The 15803-nt window shown below is 43.6% G+C and overlaps 1 protein-coding gene across 1 annotated transcript; it reads right to left on the bottom strand.

The window, feature by feature from the left end:
* Positions 1 to 7739: 7739 nt before the first annotated feature.
* On the bottom strand, positions 7740 to 15803 carry LOC132471618 (secretory carrier-associated membrane protein 5-like). The gene is made up of 7 exons (XM_060070808.1): positions 15400 to 15803; positions 14882 to 14941; positions 14654 to 14773; positions 10933 to 11089; positions 10352 to 10453; positions 9179 to 9296; positions 7740 to 8774 (listed from the first exon to the last, which is right to left on the bottom strand). The coding sequence occupies exons 2-7, from the start codon at positions 14886 to 14888 to the stop codon at positions 8598 to 8600; spliced, it is 681 nt and encodes a 226-aa protein (XP_059926791.1). The 5' UTR covers positions 14889 to 14941; positions 15400 to 15803; the 3' UTR covers positions 7740 to 8597.

Genomic DNA, 15803 nt, shown 5'->3' with positions numbered 1-15803 from the left:
CTCTAATTGTACTCACTTATTTGGTTCAATATGTGACCGTGTTATTCAGAGATTAGATTGTATGTGTACCGAGTCTCTTCTTGACCGCGGGACTGATTGTTGAAATACAAAATGTACCTTGGAGGTGTGACATTTGAATCACTCTACAATTGAACACCTGTCTGAAAAAAGCCATACCCACCAAGAAAAACATTTGCACACCCCTGTGCCCTCTGAGTTGAATTTGGGCCACGTTGAGACTAAAGCCATTCTTTTTTCCCATCCTGTTTGTAAGTAGACATCTATATGCATCTATTGACTCTGACACAGAATATAGATCAGATGAAAGAAACACTGGGGAGTTTCATCAAAAATATAATGCAAAAAGACAAGCAGTGGTATTAATGCATGGAGGGATTTTCCCAACACACTGCATGTGGATTTGCCATTCATGATTCAGACATGAATGCAAATATGACCTTTCCGAAATACCAAAATCCTATGAATGAGGTGATATGATATTTATGAAAAAATATAGAGGTCTTTCTTAATTTGTGTCAGAGTTGTATTGCAAAGCAATATCTGTAATAAATTTGGCCATGGTCAGTTAATCAATTTCTGGTATATGGCAGTGGGATATGGAAATCAGTCATATTTCTGGGCGACAATCCAATTAAGTTGTAAATCAAATAGAATAGAATAGAATAGAAGGAATAGAAAGCCTTTTATTGTCATTGCACGAGTCAAGTACAACGACATTTTTAGTAAGCTTTCCCAATTGGTGCATTCGAGAAAATAAATAAATATATAAATAGAACAAGAACAACAGTATACCAAATAGAAATGTAAATAATGTAAAATAAATAATTAAGTAAAATAAAGTAAAGTACAATACAGCAGTGGGAGGTTAGGGGGGGGTCAGTCAGTCGGGGGTCAGTGCATGTGTGTGTTCAGGGTGGATACAGCTTTTGGGAAGAAGCTGTCTCTGAACCGTGAAGACCTGGTTCTGATGGACCTATAGCGCCTGCCAGAGGGCATCAGGTCGAACAGGTGAAAGCCAGGGTGGGAGCTGTCCTTTGTGATTCTCTCCGCTCTGCTTAGGCAGCGGGAGATGTATATGTCCTTCAGGGAGGGGAGGGGGCAGCCAGTGATCCTCTGTGCGGTGTTTACCACTCCCTGGAGTTTCTTCCGCTCTGCCTCAGTGCACTGTGAAAACCACACTGAGATACAGAACGTCAGAAGACTCTCGATGGTGGAGCGGTAGAAGGTCACCAGCAGCTTCTCTCCCACGTTGTTCCTCCTGAGCACCCTGAGGAAGTGAAGCCGCTGCTGAGCCTTCTTGACGACCGCCGCCGTGTTGGCAGTCCAGGAGAGGCCAGCAGAGATCATGGTGCCCAGGAAGCGGAAGGTGTGGACTCTCTCTACACAGTCACCGTTGATGTAGAGGGAAGCCGGGTCTGCTCTGCTTTTCCTGAAGTCCAGGATGATCTCCTTAGTTTTTGTGATGTTCAATGCCAGGTTGTTGTCTGAACACCACGATGTTAACTTCAGGATCTCATCCCTGTAGGCAGACTCGTCTCCCTCTGAAATCAGTCCCACCACCGTTGTGTCGTCCGCGAACTTCACTATGGTGTTGCTGGGGTGGGTGGGACTGCAGTCAAAGGTGTACAGAGAGTACAGGAGTGGGCTCAGCACACACCCCTGTGGAGAGCCTAAATGTAAAGATCCTTATTAGAATGTCCTTTCACTGTATAGACAAAGACACTGTGATCCTCAAATTGTAAACAGCTTTCATACATCAAGGTACAAGGCAATCACTGTTTTATTAATTGCAATATACATGACACAAAAGTCATAATGACACAAAAGTGTCGTAATAGATGACCAAAGGCATATTCTTTCCAATAGTTTTAACCTCGCTTTGACACTAAAGTATCTTAGATTTGATATTTACATAACTGCACCATATTTAAGAATAAAAATCCATACATGCATGAGAAATAAAGAGAGAAGATGTCAACATGATTACTTGCCGATGATAACTGCAAATAACACAAAATGCATTGCACACCACTACCACACATTCACAAACTAAATAATCCTCACCTTCTGTAGTTTAGAATAATATGCCTTGCAATCAAGTATTCATGTTAAAATGTCAATGTTAAATGAATGACAAACTAAAGAAAACCCATTTTTAGAGGAAATACTTTGCCTTCAAAGAAAGTGATGCATATTTCCTGTGGTTTTGCTGGCCAGTTCTCACTGTGGTGAATGGTTTGCCTCAGCATGGCCTTTTCCCTGCTGGGACTTCCTACAGTTGTTTCAACTCTGGTCCCAGTAAATAACATACTGGTACTTTTCTGTTAGGTTTGATGAATCGTAGGCATACTTGAGCACAGTGCAAGCAGTGCAAGTGGGTGAGTGTGTGGACATGTTGATGGGGATGTCCTGGGGAAATTTTAAGGCCAAGATTAGTCACGTTTATGTCTAAAGTCCTTTATCATAATTACAGTCTCCAAGGCCCTAATTAGGTGACACTAATCTCAACCCAAGCCCTCAGAATCCTACCCGCCCAGAGAGGACGTGGTGTATTACCATTGGCTTTTAAAACATGGGTGGGGGAGCGATTTCCGTGTGTCCTCGTGCTTAATGGAATAGTGTGACCAGAATCCAAGTTTTATGACTCAGTGCTCTGCGAAAACACACCAAGGGTTGTGCCCGTTTAAACGATGGCTCAACTAGCAGGGCTTAACGGCTAAGAACATTCTCTGTACATTTGAAGGGCCCATGGCAGCCACACACTTTGCATGTTAGATATATTTAAAAAACACCCTGATATTTCCACAATAAATATATAAGTGCATTCACAGTGCATGGGTTAACCTACGCGGTCCAAGCCCAGAGGACCAAGGTGAAAACAGTCATTTTAGTGGGAGGAATGTGTTTATGGTTAATGGAAATAATTCCATAAACATGAAAAAGAATAATGCGCAGCTCGTTCCTAACCAGCCTAACAGACTGGAGGCCGAAGTGGAAGGTGTGGTTCAGCCTCACAGTGGATACTCCAAACAGCATCAAAGCGAAACCCCCAATGAATCCAAATGTAAGCCCCGGTATTGGACTATTTAGTAACTAAGTAGGTAGGCTTACTCCTGTCAGGGGATATACATCCCAGCGATCTGAACTGCGCGGATATGCAGATCCATAGCTGCTGCAAGACCCTCCATGACTGACAGCAGGCCTCGAGCCCTCTACATCCAGACCAGCTCTTGCTCGAGTGTTATTCTGTATTTATCTCTGCTTGCTACCCGGAGTGACAATGGGCCCACTTAAAACCTACGGCAGACGGGTTGTGTGGAGTTGTGTACCCTTAACTAACCATTTTACCACCGCAGCTGTTGCCGCATTACAGCACGTGAATTGGCAGAGGGAACGGCAACACTTTGGGAGAAATAGGTTCACTTCTTCTTCTGTTCATAAATCAAATGAATCAAGACATGAAGGTGTCTCAATTTACAGCGAGGGAAGGGGGGAACGCATTTCTGCAAGTGATAGGTGAGAGAAGTGGCACGGCTTTGTACTGGAAGAACAGCAGCAAATGAGAAGCCATTGACTTTATGATGGAGAATGGCTTAAGACAATTCGATAGCGAGGAAATCACAGCTCCGTGATTTACATGCAGCTGCAGTCACTGGCTCATTTGTTTTGATAATGGCTCATCTGAGTTCACAATTTATGCAGTGCTGACTCCGCCATATATTTCTAAGTTAACAATCACCACACTTGCAAGCGCCTCCCCAACTGAAAGCCATGGGCGTAGAGAGAGAACTCAGCCTGCCTCACAGACTCCAGGCAGACTGTTGAGAGCACGGCCCGACAGTTTAAACACGTCCTGCCTCCGTGCTGAAACATCTCCCTGACGCCGGTGTGCACTGCGAGGGAGGGACCGTTTGTTGAGAGAATTCCTCCGCCCCTGAATGTTAAGGCGGTGCCAACGGACGGGTTCCGACTCTTTCCAAGAGTTTAATTCACTCTGTGCATCGTCGACGGGGACACAAAAGGAAGTGGTGATGGGAGGGGGAAAAGAAATCAAGGACGAAAACCAACGAAAACAGGCGTTTGTTCGAGAGGAAGTTTTGCGTCTTGACACATTTTCCTAAAAGCAAAGCGAATGCTCTGTGTCTAACACGCAGCAGACGTGTGAGTGCTTGAGTGTCTCCTGACCCCTCGCCCGTCCACGGCCTGGACCAAAGCGTTCCCGGCTCTGGGCGGGAAACGGGAGCTGCCAGGCTAGCTCCCAAGAGGCACACTTCCACCTAAATGGCCCACTCGCGCCCTGGCGCTCCTCATTTGCCCGTGTCTGTGAAGGCTATCGAGCCGTGGCCGGTTCAATTTCCTAATGTTGTGCTTCCAATGGCTGCTCCCCAGTGCCCCCAAAAGACCTCTAGCGGGGCCCGGGGGTGAGGCCCCCCATCTAGCGGGCTCCGCAGAGCTCGCCAGGGCTCGCTATGTGCGGCTAAATGACGGTGGGTACGATCGTTGACGCACGATGCCCACCATTGTTACCGCCGTTAGGGCCGGGGTTCCCACCTCATCATGATCATTGGCCCCAACAGGGGCCCATCATGAAGTCAGGATGCCGGCCAGAGGGATCGGAGTTCCTGCGTGACTCCCCAGCCCGCCAACAGGCCTCGTATTTTTCCGGAGCGATTTCACTGACCTTTCCTGTCATCGGTGCGTCTCCTCTGCCCCCCCCCCCCCCCCCCTCCCCTCCCTCACAGGCCAGCAGCTGTGGGGCGCTCACCTGAGGCTGACTAACTCGCCCCCCTCCCACCCCCCCAAACGGACTGGTTCAGGTCTACTTCCCTCTTTGGAAAAACCAGGACGTCTGGGAACATTGTTCTGTGTCCTTTGGCGAGCCTCTGTGATAACCATGAAATGTGTTTTGTATTTTTCTAGGTTTGCATCCTTGTTCGGCCGACGTGCTCAATAACAGCATGCGTCACTTTACAGAAGTTGTATTTAGTCTTTTTAACTAGCTTAGGATATAATGCCGGAGCAGAGGTATTTAGATCAGGTGCTCCCAATGGGAGTCACGGAGTGGATATCATGTTTCCACTAATTACGTTTTGTAGGCCCTGAAATATTGAAGTTTAATAAAAAAGTGAAGAAGTAAGGGTTTTACAACAACAGTTCTGAAGCATCTCGCTGAGTCTCGCTACAAGGTTAGCTGGTACATCTCTGCCATCCTGTGGATCTGTACTAGATGTTCTTCCAACCATCCGGTTGTTCACCAAAGCTAGGAAAACATGTATTGATCATGACGGTTTGGTGTCAGAGATTATACCTTTGGTACTTTTCTCTGTCTGCTCCTGCAGGTAGTGACAATATGTCAGCTGTTCTGTGATCAGACACAATGAGACACCATTGTCCCTTATAGTATTTATTATGTATTACACTCACTATCGTTTTTCCTTTTATACCACAGCATTGTAGAATACTTGATCCTCGATAAAGCTAAACATTATGCTCAAAGAACCATGGAAGAATATTTTAATTCCCGCTGACTAAAGAAGATAAAAAAAACTGATACATTATGTATGCGAGTAACTAATATCTAATCACTGTTACTAACTGTGGTATTATCGGAATGGACCATTCCGGGGTGTCCCATTATTGATAAGTGATCTTCTTCGGGGGTGGTTAGCACCCTAGGCTCCCCCCCTGCTGCATCAGCCCCCTGTCATACATGATGTTTCACTAATGGGGCCCCCCGTCATGTGGTTTAGTCTTAACGCAGAACCCCGTTCTCACAAAACGAATGGTTGGGCTGCGTGCCGTCATCAAATTCAGATTACAGTTAGTCAAATGACATCAACTAAATATGGTCAGTTGAAACCAGGCCCCTCGCACCAACACACTCATAGACCAAACACAGACCCACACAGACGCAGGCCTACATAGGACACAGGTTGGGGGTCTAACAGACACAGGGCCACACACAAACTGACACACATACACACAGTGCCAGACGCCTGCTCTTTTAACTGGACATCTCAGTTCTCTGATCAGTCTAAAGACCTGTCTGTTAAGACTATTCAGATCTCTGATAAAGACCTGCTTTGTTAAGACTATTCAGATCTCTGATAAAGACCTGCTCTGTTTGGACTACTCAGTTCTCTGTTTCACCCCCTTTGCTGGAAGTATATGTTTCTAATTTATATAGTTCAGTGAAATACACATCTTACAATGCAAAAATCAGTATTAGGGAATTTGTTTGACATTTTATGATTTTGACAGACAAATAATTAGCATGTATATTTACATTTCAATTTTGGGGGTTCTCTCTGCAATGTACATCCATACTATTTGCAGGCTATTGAATTTGACAGAAAGCTGTCCTGAAGTGAATGCTGCGATAGATGCAGCACAGTGATCACTCACTGCTATTTCCTGAAACTCAAGGAGGAAGGCAGAGGATAAATGGGGAAATTTAATTTCTAACATTTAATTGATTGTTTAATGGCTTGCGGTTGGTTTACCTGTACAGGAAACAAGGACACAGAGAGAGCAGATACCAAAAAATAGGCAAAATTGAAGAAATTAAAAACTGGCTTCGGTGGCTGATAACATGGACATGGTTTATTTTGTTTTTTGTATCGCTGTTCATTGTCTTCGAGAGATCCCCGTTTTTATAGCGATGATACTGCTCGGTGCGCGCCAGCGGGCTCGCTGGGGGCCCCAACATCAACCTGTAATTTCATCTGCGGCTCCTCCCAGTAATTCTATCACGCGCGACGCGCAGGCGGCGGAAGACAGCGAGGACGCGGATATTCAGAGATAAATCCGTTTAAAGCGACTTTCCAAATCTAATCTGTGATGAGGCACCTTCTCGAAGGGATGTCAAGGGTGAAATTGTGTGGTGATGGTGTTTGGAGTTCAGCAGCACGAAAGTTATTAGACAGGCAAGTAAACATGCCTGTGCTGTTGCAATCTATGGTTTCAATTCAATCACCCTGACTATCTTAGATATATGGAGCTCTTGTGAGAGCTTTGAACATAGCAGGGATCATAAGAGACCGCAGGTACCCCGTGTGGAGTATCAGCAGGCCTGCAAATTGATGTTTCAGCGACACTCCCAAACCCAGCAGAGCAATACTGCCACCTATTGACAAATAAAATAATTGTCTTTTGGATAATTATTACGTTACAATGTGTCCCAGTGTCATTTGCTGTGTGTAATGTATTGGAAACAATTGAATACCACATTTTAATGATTGAGTACAATGCCTTGATTAAGTGCAGCAAATGTGGCGAACCAAAGCATGAACTGCTGAAATAAGAGGTGCTACACAAATATATTATGTGTAGCATAATACACAAGAGAGAGTATACAAGTAGCCTATACAACACTAGTGTGGGGGAATTATGGTTATGGAATACACATTTTTTTGAAGAGCAAGTTATACACATACCTCACTTATGCGGAGACCACTCTGTGCTTAATGCATAAATGCTAATTGACTGTCAAAATCCTGTAGGTCTAAATATTAACATCAGAAAACACTGACAAAAAAGTGTGTTAGAGAGAGAAAACGAGATGGAGATCAGAAGCGAAGATTCATCATAGGTTTTAAGGAAATAACATCAGCACCTCTCTGTTGCCAAGCAACTTCAACAGCATGGGGCATTGTGTATTGTTGTGCACCGGGTAGATACATGAATGTTCAGGGCTTTGAAATTTAAACAACAAAACATATACAGTACATATTTATTGAATGCCATTTCTTCAGACAGAATTATCAAAATATGAATCGTTGACTGCAATAATTCACTTCTTTCCATAGTGTAAGAAATCATAGAAGAATAAATGTACCCATTATGTAACTCATATTACCATGTCAAATTAAAAACAAATAAAATATAGACCGTAACATGCTGCATTGCATAAGAGAGTCCATCAAAACTGGATGGACACATCTATGAGGTAATATAAGTCTGTTTTTTGGTAGGTAGCGACATTTGAAATACAAGGTATGCTAAAATTAAAAAGCATGACATCTGTGCCTGTAGAAAATGTGTAATTTGAGTTATGTCGGTACATATATTCAGGCTTAGTCAGTGAGTAGCTCTGCCATCACAACACAATTATATTGTTTTAATGGAAACATTTATTTCTATACATCTTTTAATTTCCCTGAAAGTAATTATAATTCATAATCAAAAACCTTGTGCACACGATGCAGTAAATTAAAATCCAAATACTTCAATGACAAAATAAACAAGAATAATTCAAATTATTCAATATTTTTTTGCTATTTACAAAGCTAAAACAAACATCCGAAATATTAAGAAATAAGACAAAATAATGAATAACATCACGTAACTAAGTACCGCAACACATTCACAATCAACTTTCTCTTCAACTAACCCGAGACTCAACCACCTTCCCCCAGTTGGGCTTGTGTCAGAGTGGACAGTACCCCCCTAACCCCCTAGACACGCAGCCTTTCTGCCCGGCCCGTTCACTCCCTCCACCACCACCTCCTCCTCCTCCTCCTCCTCCTCCTTCAACTCCTCCACCTCCTCCACCTCGATGCACTGGGGTGCTACGGCTACACCTGGTTGTCGTACTGCGGGCTGGAGTGATGCTCCTGCATGCCCCCCATGGCGGCTCCCATGGCGGCCTGCTGGGCGGCAGCCTGGACCTGGGGGTTCTTCCAGGCCCCCGTGGTCCACTCCTCCTGGGCCTTGGACATGCTGCCGCCGCTGCCTCGGTACGAGTTGTGGATCTGCAGTGTGGAAGGAGGGACACAGGCGTACCCGGTGAGAGACGGGAAGGGGGTCGGGGAGGGGGTCATCAGTGTGTGCGAGTGTGTGTGATCTGTTGATCATTGGAATCGATCGGTCGGGATACAATACAGAGACCCATGTCTGGGATTCATTCAGTGTTTTTTTACTCAAGCGTAACTTGGATGTGATAAAAAAAGATAACAATTTAAATAATGAAAAACTTGCAAAAAACGTACAACAAACGCTTATCAAACATACTTGATGAAATCATTAAAAAACGTCAAATCCCAGAATCTAAAATACATTCCATCACATCCTTATTTCCCCAAGAGTGAGTTCCTACAGGTGACCTGGGACAGGTGACAGGTGACAGGTGACAGGTGACAGGTGGGCGTGGCCTTACCCTGGTGAGCGCCAGGAAGGAGAGCGCCGCCACCCCTGTGAACATGAGGGTGGGGACCAGCATGATCAGCGCCACCAGGATGTTGTAGCTGAAGTAGGACAGGGTGGCCAGCCAGCCACTGAGGAGGGACAAAAGCAGAGCCAGGCGTTCAACACGACAGGGCATCACCCCCGGGTTCAGACGTCTGAGCGCTGGGGGACTTTACGGTATGTGATAACGGTGAGTATTAAGTATTTACGGATAACCACTTGTGCTCTCGTTAATATCGGCATTAGTGAGCAGATGGGAGGTGAATGGGAATCACTGATGGATGTTTAAGGCGACCACTTAAAGGATGGGCGGGTAGGAAAAAGTTTCAAAGCTTTATGGCCCGATGCATAAAGCCGTCCAGATCTAAAGGGTGGCATTCATCACTTTTATTGAAGCTATCATAATACTATTTTCACGTCATCAACATTAAGTCAGGTGACATTTTGAGGAGTCATTTAGCAGCCTTTTGACACCTCAATTCAGAAGCAAGTCTATCGTTAAGAAAAACATTTCGATGTGTGACGTCATCGCAATCAGGTCAAATAGCAGACAGCTAAGATCGGAAAATTAGGACTGTTTTGACCTACTGTGTGGAACTCATCACTCACCCACATTCAGACAAGAAACGCCAGAACATACCTTGAAATCGGTACTCCCTAGATGTAACTCACTGATTAATAGTTTGGACAAATGAAGTAGTAGTTTAGTCTGAAAAAATGATAATGAGTTTCTAAGATCTTTAGGTGTTGGTGATGTTCAGTGTTTCACAGAAAGCATGGGTTACCTTTGTCTAAAATTGTGATTTCGATTTGAGTGCAGTGATACTAAACGTGAGTTCACACCAAAAGCTAAGCAAATATTCTAATCGCGTAACCTTGGCGAGTATGGCGAGTGATTCAGCATTCAACGAAATTCCAGAACCAGGTTGTTCTCGCCGCACCATTCAAGCCACCGACGCCACCTGATTTGCCGGTTGGAAAATGCATTGACTGTGTATGTAATCGCGCCGTGCCTTCGCTTTTGGTGTGACGCACGGTAACGAATGCACCCACAATGCTCTTCCTTGTGCTGGAGCTCAGCCAGTAACTGGAGTAATGGAGGGCAGGTAAGCGGTTGTAATTTTCGCTATCTGACTCTGCTTACCAGACTCCCCAGCCTGGGATGCCTATGCTCTGGATGATGCTGATTCCCACTTGGGCCATGAACACAAAGAAGAACGCCATGAAGTTGAAGGAGCTGTCAGTCCTGAGGTCAGAGGAGGAAGGGGAAGATGTTTTCTAACTCATGCGTTAACAAATAGCGGTAGCTTTACTCCTACAAGCTAATATGTTGTTGCAGCCTGACAAAAACATTTTGCGCAGTCCATCAGAATAAATTAGGCGAGGCAATTACAAGCAGAGTCTAGATGTTGCTTGATTATATTTCTGAATACCTGAATGCCTGAAAACAACTTTAATTACAATTCATTTTGCACTGCACACATCCATTAAAAAAAGTGCCATATTGATACAACTAGCTCTGTCGGCTTACATTTTCAACAGGGCTACAAAACCCTTTAGTTCATACTTCTACACCAGACACTAGACATGTTTTCCTTTATGGGGAAAAGCCAAATTATACAAAACAACTCTTAGACGCTCTATAAAAACACTCCTCAATGCTGAACATTAATGATGTTACAGCTATAGCAATAATAGTCCTTCATGGCTCAGTATGGGTTTTACTTGAAGGCCTTGTAGATGGGCCGGAACCAGCACACATAGGAGCAGGGAGTGAACATCAACAGCCAGATGATGGCAAGGCCGAAGTTGGTAACGCCCCCTCCGGCGAACATCCATGCGAAGCAGCCAACCAGATTCACCGCCAGGGTAACACTGTTCACTGGAACACATTGAGTAAGTCATTATTGGATACACGCTAATCTGATCCCTAAGGAAACTGTAGAAATGAAAAGCCGTTACTGAAACCACATGCAGGAAAGGAAATGTAGAAGTTAAATGGATGAAAGATAAATGATTAATTATAAATAAATAATGAAATTAGTTCTAAACATGCATTAAGATATGAGATAGCAAAACAGAGGCAGAGAGGGAATTTCCATGCAATGTCTTCAGACAGTGAAACTGGAATACATGCATAAACAGGGAACCAATGTGAAACAATGAAGAAAACAATCAAAGCCAGAATCAAATACTATCCACAGGTACCTGCTTAGGTTTAATCGTTTACTGGAATCTGTAAAGAGAAACAAGGTCTGTTATAAAAACACTATCCATTCAGAGGCTATTTAAAACAGAACATGATGTCTGGATACTTGAATAATCCACTAAAAAGTTCTGAGGTTTCACGGTCAGAGTCATCAGAATGAAGCCTTTGGGACAGCTTGGAGGGGAAAAAAAGTTTAAGTCCAAATATTTGTGATGGTAAATATTTTGTTTTTTTGTCTTTGTTACATTATAGTTTTTCTCAATCGCTTTGGTACATTTCTCAGATCAGAATTGAAATTTGCAAAACAGTAAGTGCATTTCTCAAAACAATTCATACAAATAGCAAAACACCATGGATTTCATGCAAAAGCCAGTCTCTTGCTCAAAATCCTTAGTTCGTTTCTCAAAAGTAAATATCTGTGAACATGTGAGTGCACAATTATCATTGTGTACGGATAAGACAGTTAAATTGCTTAGTCATGTTGTCAATATAACATTGTACTCTGGAGGGATGTTCTGATGTAAACTATGGCTAAAGTTTTGAAGACAAGTATTGTAACTTGTAATTACACCTTAGTGTATGTGGGAGATTGATTGCTAAAGTCTAGTCAAGATTCACATTTACGCTTTGACTGTTTGTACTGTAATTTGTTGACAGACCATGTCATTGCTAGAAATGTGAACATAGGAAAATCTCCTTAGGGTAAACTGTACAGGCATTGCTGTAGGAATTACGGTGCAGTCTTCCTACACCTCCTGACGTTCCTGTGTGTTGGGCCACAAATTATCACGCAGCCTCACTCCTCTTCTGCTTCTCTCTGGCGGTTGACCCTGTCCAATTCCTTGTCCTTCCATTGTAAGACAATGTAACATTGTGTTGTGCTCCAGCTATATATATACTTGCCAGTTCATGGTTCAGGAGATGCACCTTTGAGCTATTTCTGTAAACTGGTTGATCGTTGGTTGATCTAACACTTCACACATTTCCCTTCTTTAGAGAAAGTAAAGATTCACCTGGTAGCAATTTACCAATTCAGGACAGATTTAGCAAAAAAGTCTAATGGAAATGTATAGAAATATGCTTGACACATCATGACAACTTGTTCAACCATTTTGCATGTAAAGACTTATGCAATGAACTAATGCCTAACTGTTGTGGGGGTGAGACTATTCAATAGACCCATTACAATACATTTTGATCAACATGACATAAGCAATTGATAATATAAAGAGCAGAGAATTGTACATAATCATTTGCATGAATGTACCAAAGCATTTGCAACTTGTTCTAAGAAATGCAAAAACTGCTTTTTTGATGTGCACAAGTGACACAATGATCATGTGAAGATTGAACAGGTAGTTTTGAGAAATTCAATTCTAATCTGAGAAATGTACCAAAGCGTCTGAGAAAAACTGTAATGTTAAATCTCTAAAGTCTTACCGTAATACAGATCCATCATGCTGTTACTTAACGAGGCTGTCATAAGTGTTTGCTGGAGCTATGTCCGTGATGGAGGGCTCTTCACGTTCTCTGAGTTACCATGTATCTTAGACACCATGGGCCCTATTTTAACGGTCTGAAATGCAAGTGGGAAGCGCAAAGCGCAAGTAGCTTTGTGGGCGGTTCTACGGCGCTATCGCTATTTTACAGGCGGATAAATGACACTTGCGTCGCGGCGCAAGTGTCAAAAGGGTTGGTCTGAAGCAGCCTAATTACCCGTAGGTGTGGTTTGGGCGTAACGTCCAACAAACCAATGAGAGTGCCAGCTCCCATCCCCTTTAAGAGCCATGAGCGCATTTGAATCGGACGAGTTGATATTTTGACAGCGCGTCTGCAGTCTCCGATGAGACAGATGCACATGAATTTCAAACTGCAAATGGCTCAGTTTATTGCTAAATAATATGGCCTAATTCACACATGGAATAAGGGGTTTTCTTCCACAACTTCAGAAATACTGAGTCTTCAAATAAATTTCGCCAAAGAAAACGTATATGATATAACATATGATATGCGGTAACTGTGGTTCTATTTAATGATATACGCAATACATTATAAACATTGTTTCTTATCAGTATTGTATGCTATCCTAATATGCATGTGTCCCCGCGGTAATAGACATTGCCATTGATTGTATTATGCGTTACGTGTTTAGTTTGCGTGTGTTTAAACAGAGCACACACGCGCGCCCGCATTCATTCATTCTTTTTAACACTCACTCGCGGTAAAACAATGTTTTTCACGATCAAATACTCATCAATCCTAAAAGTTATGGGCATGTAGGCCTACACGATGTCTGTGTCAAGAAAATATGTTTTTGCTGTACGGTGTTTGCAGATGCATTGATTTAAAAGTACAACTTATTACCGCTGCATCAGCTGTTCTTTCCCAAATAATTTACCAAGAATGTGCGGCTAGGTAGATGAGAGAAGCAAAGTGTATGCGCGAGGTGCACAAGCAATCCGTATGCATCGCATGCGCATGTATGCATCCGCCCTTAAAATAGCATCTGAGCAACGCGCCACTGACTTTAAACCAGGTATTTCGATGTCAGTAGCGCAATGGTATTCAGCAACGGCAAAATAGCGTTTGCGCCAGAACACGCCTCCTCCTTCCGCTGAACCGCCCCTTGGGGCGCATGATCAATCCCTAATTTACCGGCGAGTGGCGCTGGTGGGAAAAGAACGCTCTGCGCCAGTTGTAAACTAGCAACGACACATGCGCCAGTGACTAAGTCACTTGCGCCGGATGCAAGATAGGGCCCCATCAGTTAGGCTCAATATATCATGGTGCTTCAATATTAACATGAGGATCATTGTTGGTTTTTTTTTTATCATATTTTAGAAATTAAAATGTGCGTTGAGATTTGTCCAGACTCAACTCTTACTTCAAATTGCGTTTAAAAAATGTCACCACTTTTTTCAAAAGTCGTCAAGAAATCAGTCATCAGTTTGAATTACTTCATACATAATTCGGTATCAATTGTACCCCTGGTTAAATGCGATTAATCATTTATATGAATAGGCAATAATAATGATAGAACTGCAATAAAGGTTGATTTGAGTCTAGAGCTTTGAAGGAACATCACTAACAAAGCCTTGATCAGTGACACAACTAGTGGCCACTAGAGACAAGTTTTACACGGTACACTACAGACTAGGCCTACTACACAGACTGCATCAACCACATCGCTGGTGTGACTCCTCTTATATGCATGATAGTGGCTGGTGGCCTACTCACTGATCCACAGGTGATACATGCGCTTGCACATGGTGCGGTTCTGCTCGGGGATCTCCTCAAAGTCCTGGTAGAAGCATGGCTTCAGAGGGATAAACCCCGGCAACGGTGGGAAGTTCGGTTCTAGGGCACACAAACGCCCGTCGTTTACGTTAGAAAAATAATAATGATAACAAAAAAAGAAAATTCTATTTGTGCGACAAAATAAATGCTGTGATGTGATAGTCATACCTGCCATTTGGAAACGCTGGTGATTTGTTACGTGATGATTTGATCCACGACCCTTTCAACCTGCATGATGAAGGAATGGGAACATTTGATCATCCCTCCTAAAAGAGTATGGGCTCTACATGACCGAAGATTGTTCAGAAATAACTGGCATCACGTCTCCCTGTGTTACATGCGGGACTGAGACATAACCAGCCTAACGTCTGAATGTGCTACATGGGGGACTTAGACGTGGAGACATATGGACGTCCGACACTCTATTGGCATGGGCCTCTAAATCCCTTGGGTCTCAATGTAGCCTACTAGGCTACAGGTAGGCCTGTCCCATGCATATCCTGCATTTCCCATTGAAACATGAACAAAAGCCAGTGGCACATTCTGCAACAACACATAGTAAGAGGGGTCTTATATCGTGCAAAAAACAACAACTCGTAAAATCTTCCTAAGTTTGATTTGTTTAACGTCATACCCCGAGCACATAACAAGGAGGAGCGGATTGCGCTGGGGGATAATCAGCTTACCCTCCACACGCACACTGATGCAGGTCCGATGGAGATTGGTGCAGGTCCGGTTAGAGCGCAGCGTCTCTCCGCATGTCCCCGGGCGGCCGACCGCTCCTTTGAAGTGGAAGATAAAGGACGTTAATGTGTTGATGTGTTCTATCTTCGGTATGTCATTCTGGTTGACCGGGGTCGACCTATTGTTGACGAAGCTTTGGTCGTTGTTGTTTCGACCAATCGGCAACCTTCTCTAATCCGTGATGTTTATATCTATCCAATCACCGGTCGCTTCACTGTCCGTGGTGCTGAAAGTGTAGTTGCAACCAGAGTGGTCTCTCTACCAGAGAGGAGTCACCACAGGTGTAGGAAACCACCAGAGTCACTACCGGTGTAGGCACCATCAAAGTAACCAGAACCAGTGTAGA

This window comes from Gadus macrocephalus, chromosome 14, assembly GCF_031168955.1.
Source record: "Gadus macrocephalus chromosome 14, ASM3116895v1".
In the NCBI taxonomy this organism is placed as follows: Eukaryota; Metazoa; Chordata; class Actinopteri; order Gadiformes; family Gadidae; genus Gadus; species Gadus macrocephalus.
This window is presented reverse-complemented; position numbering and strand designations above follow the sequence as displayed.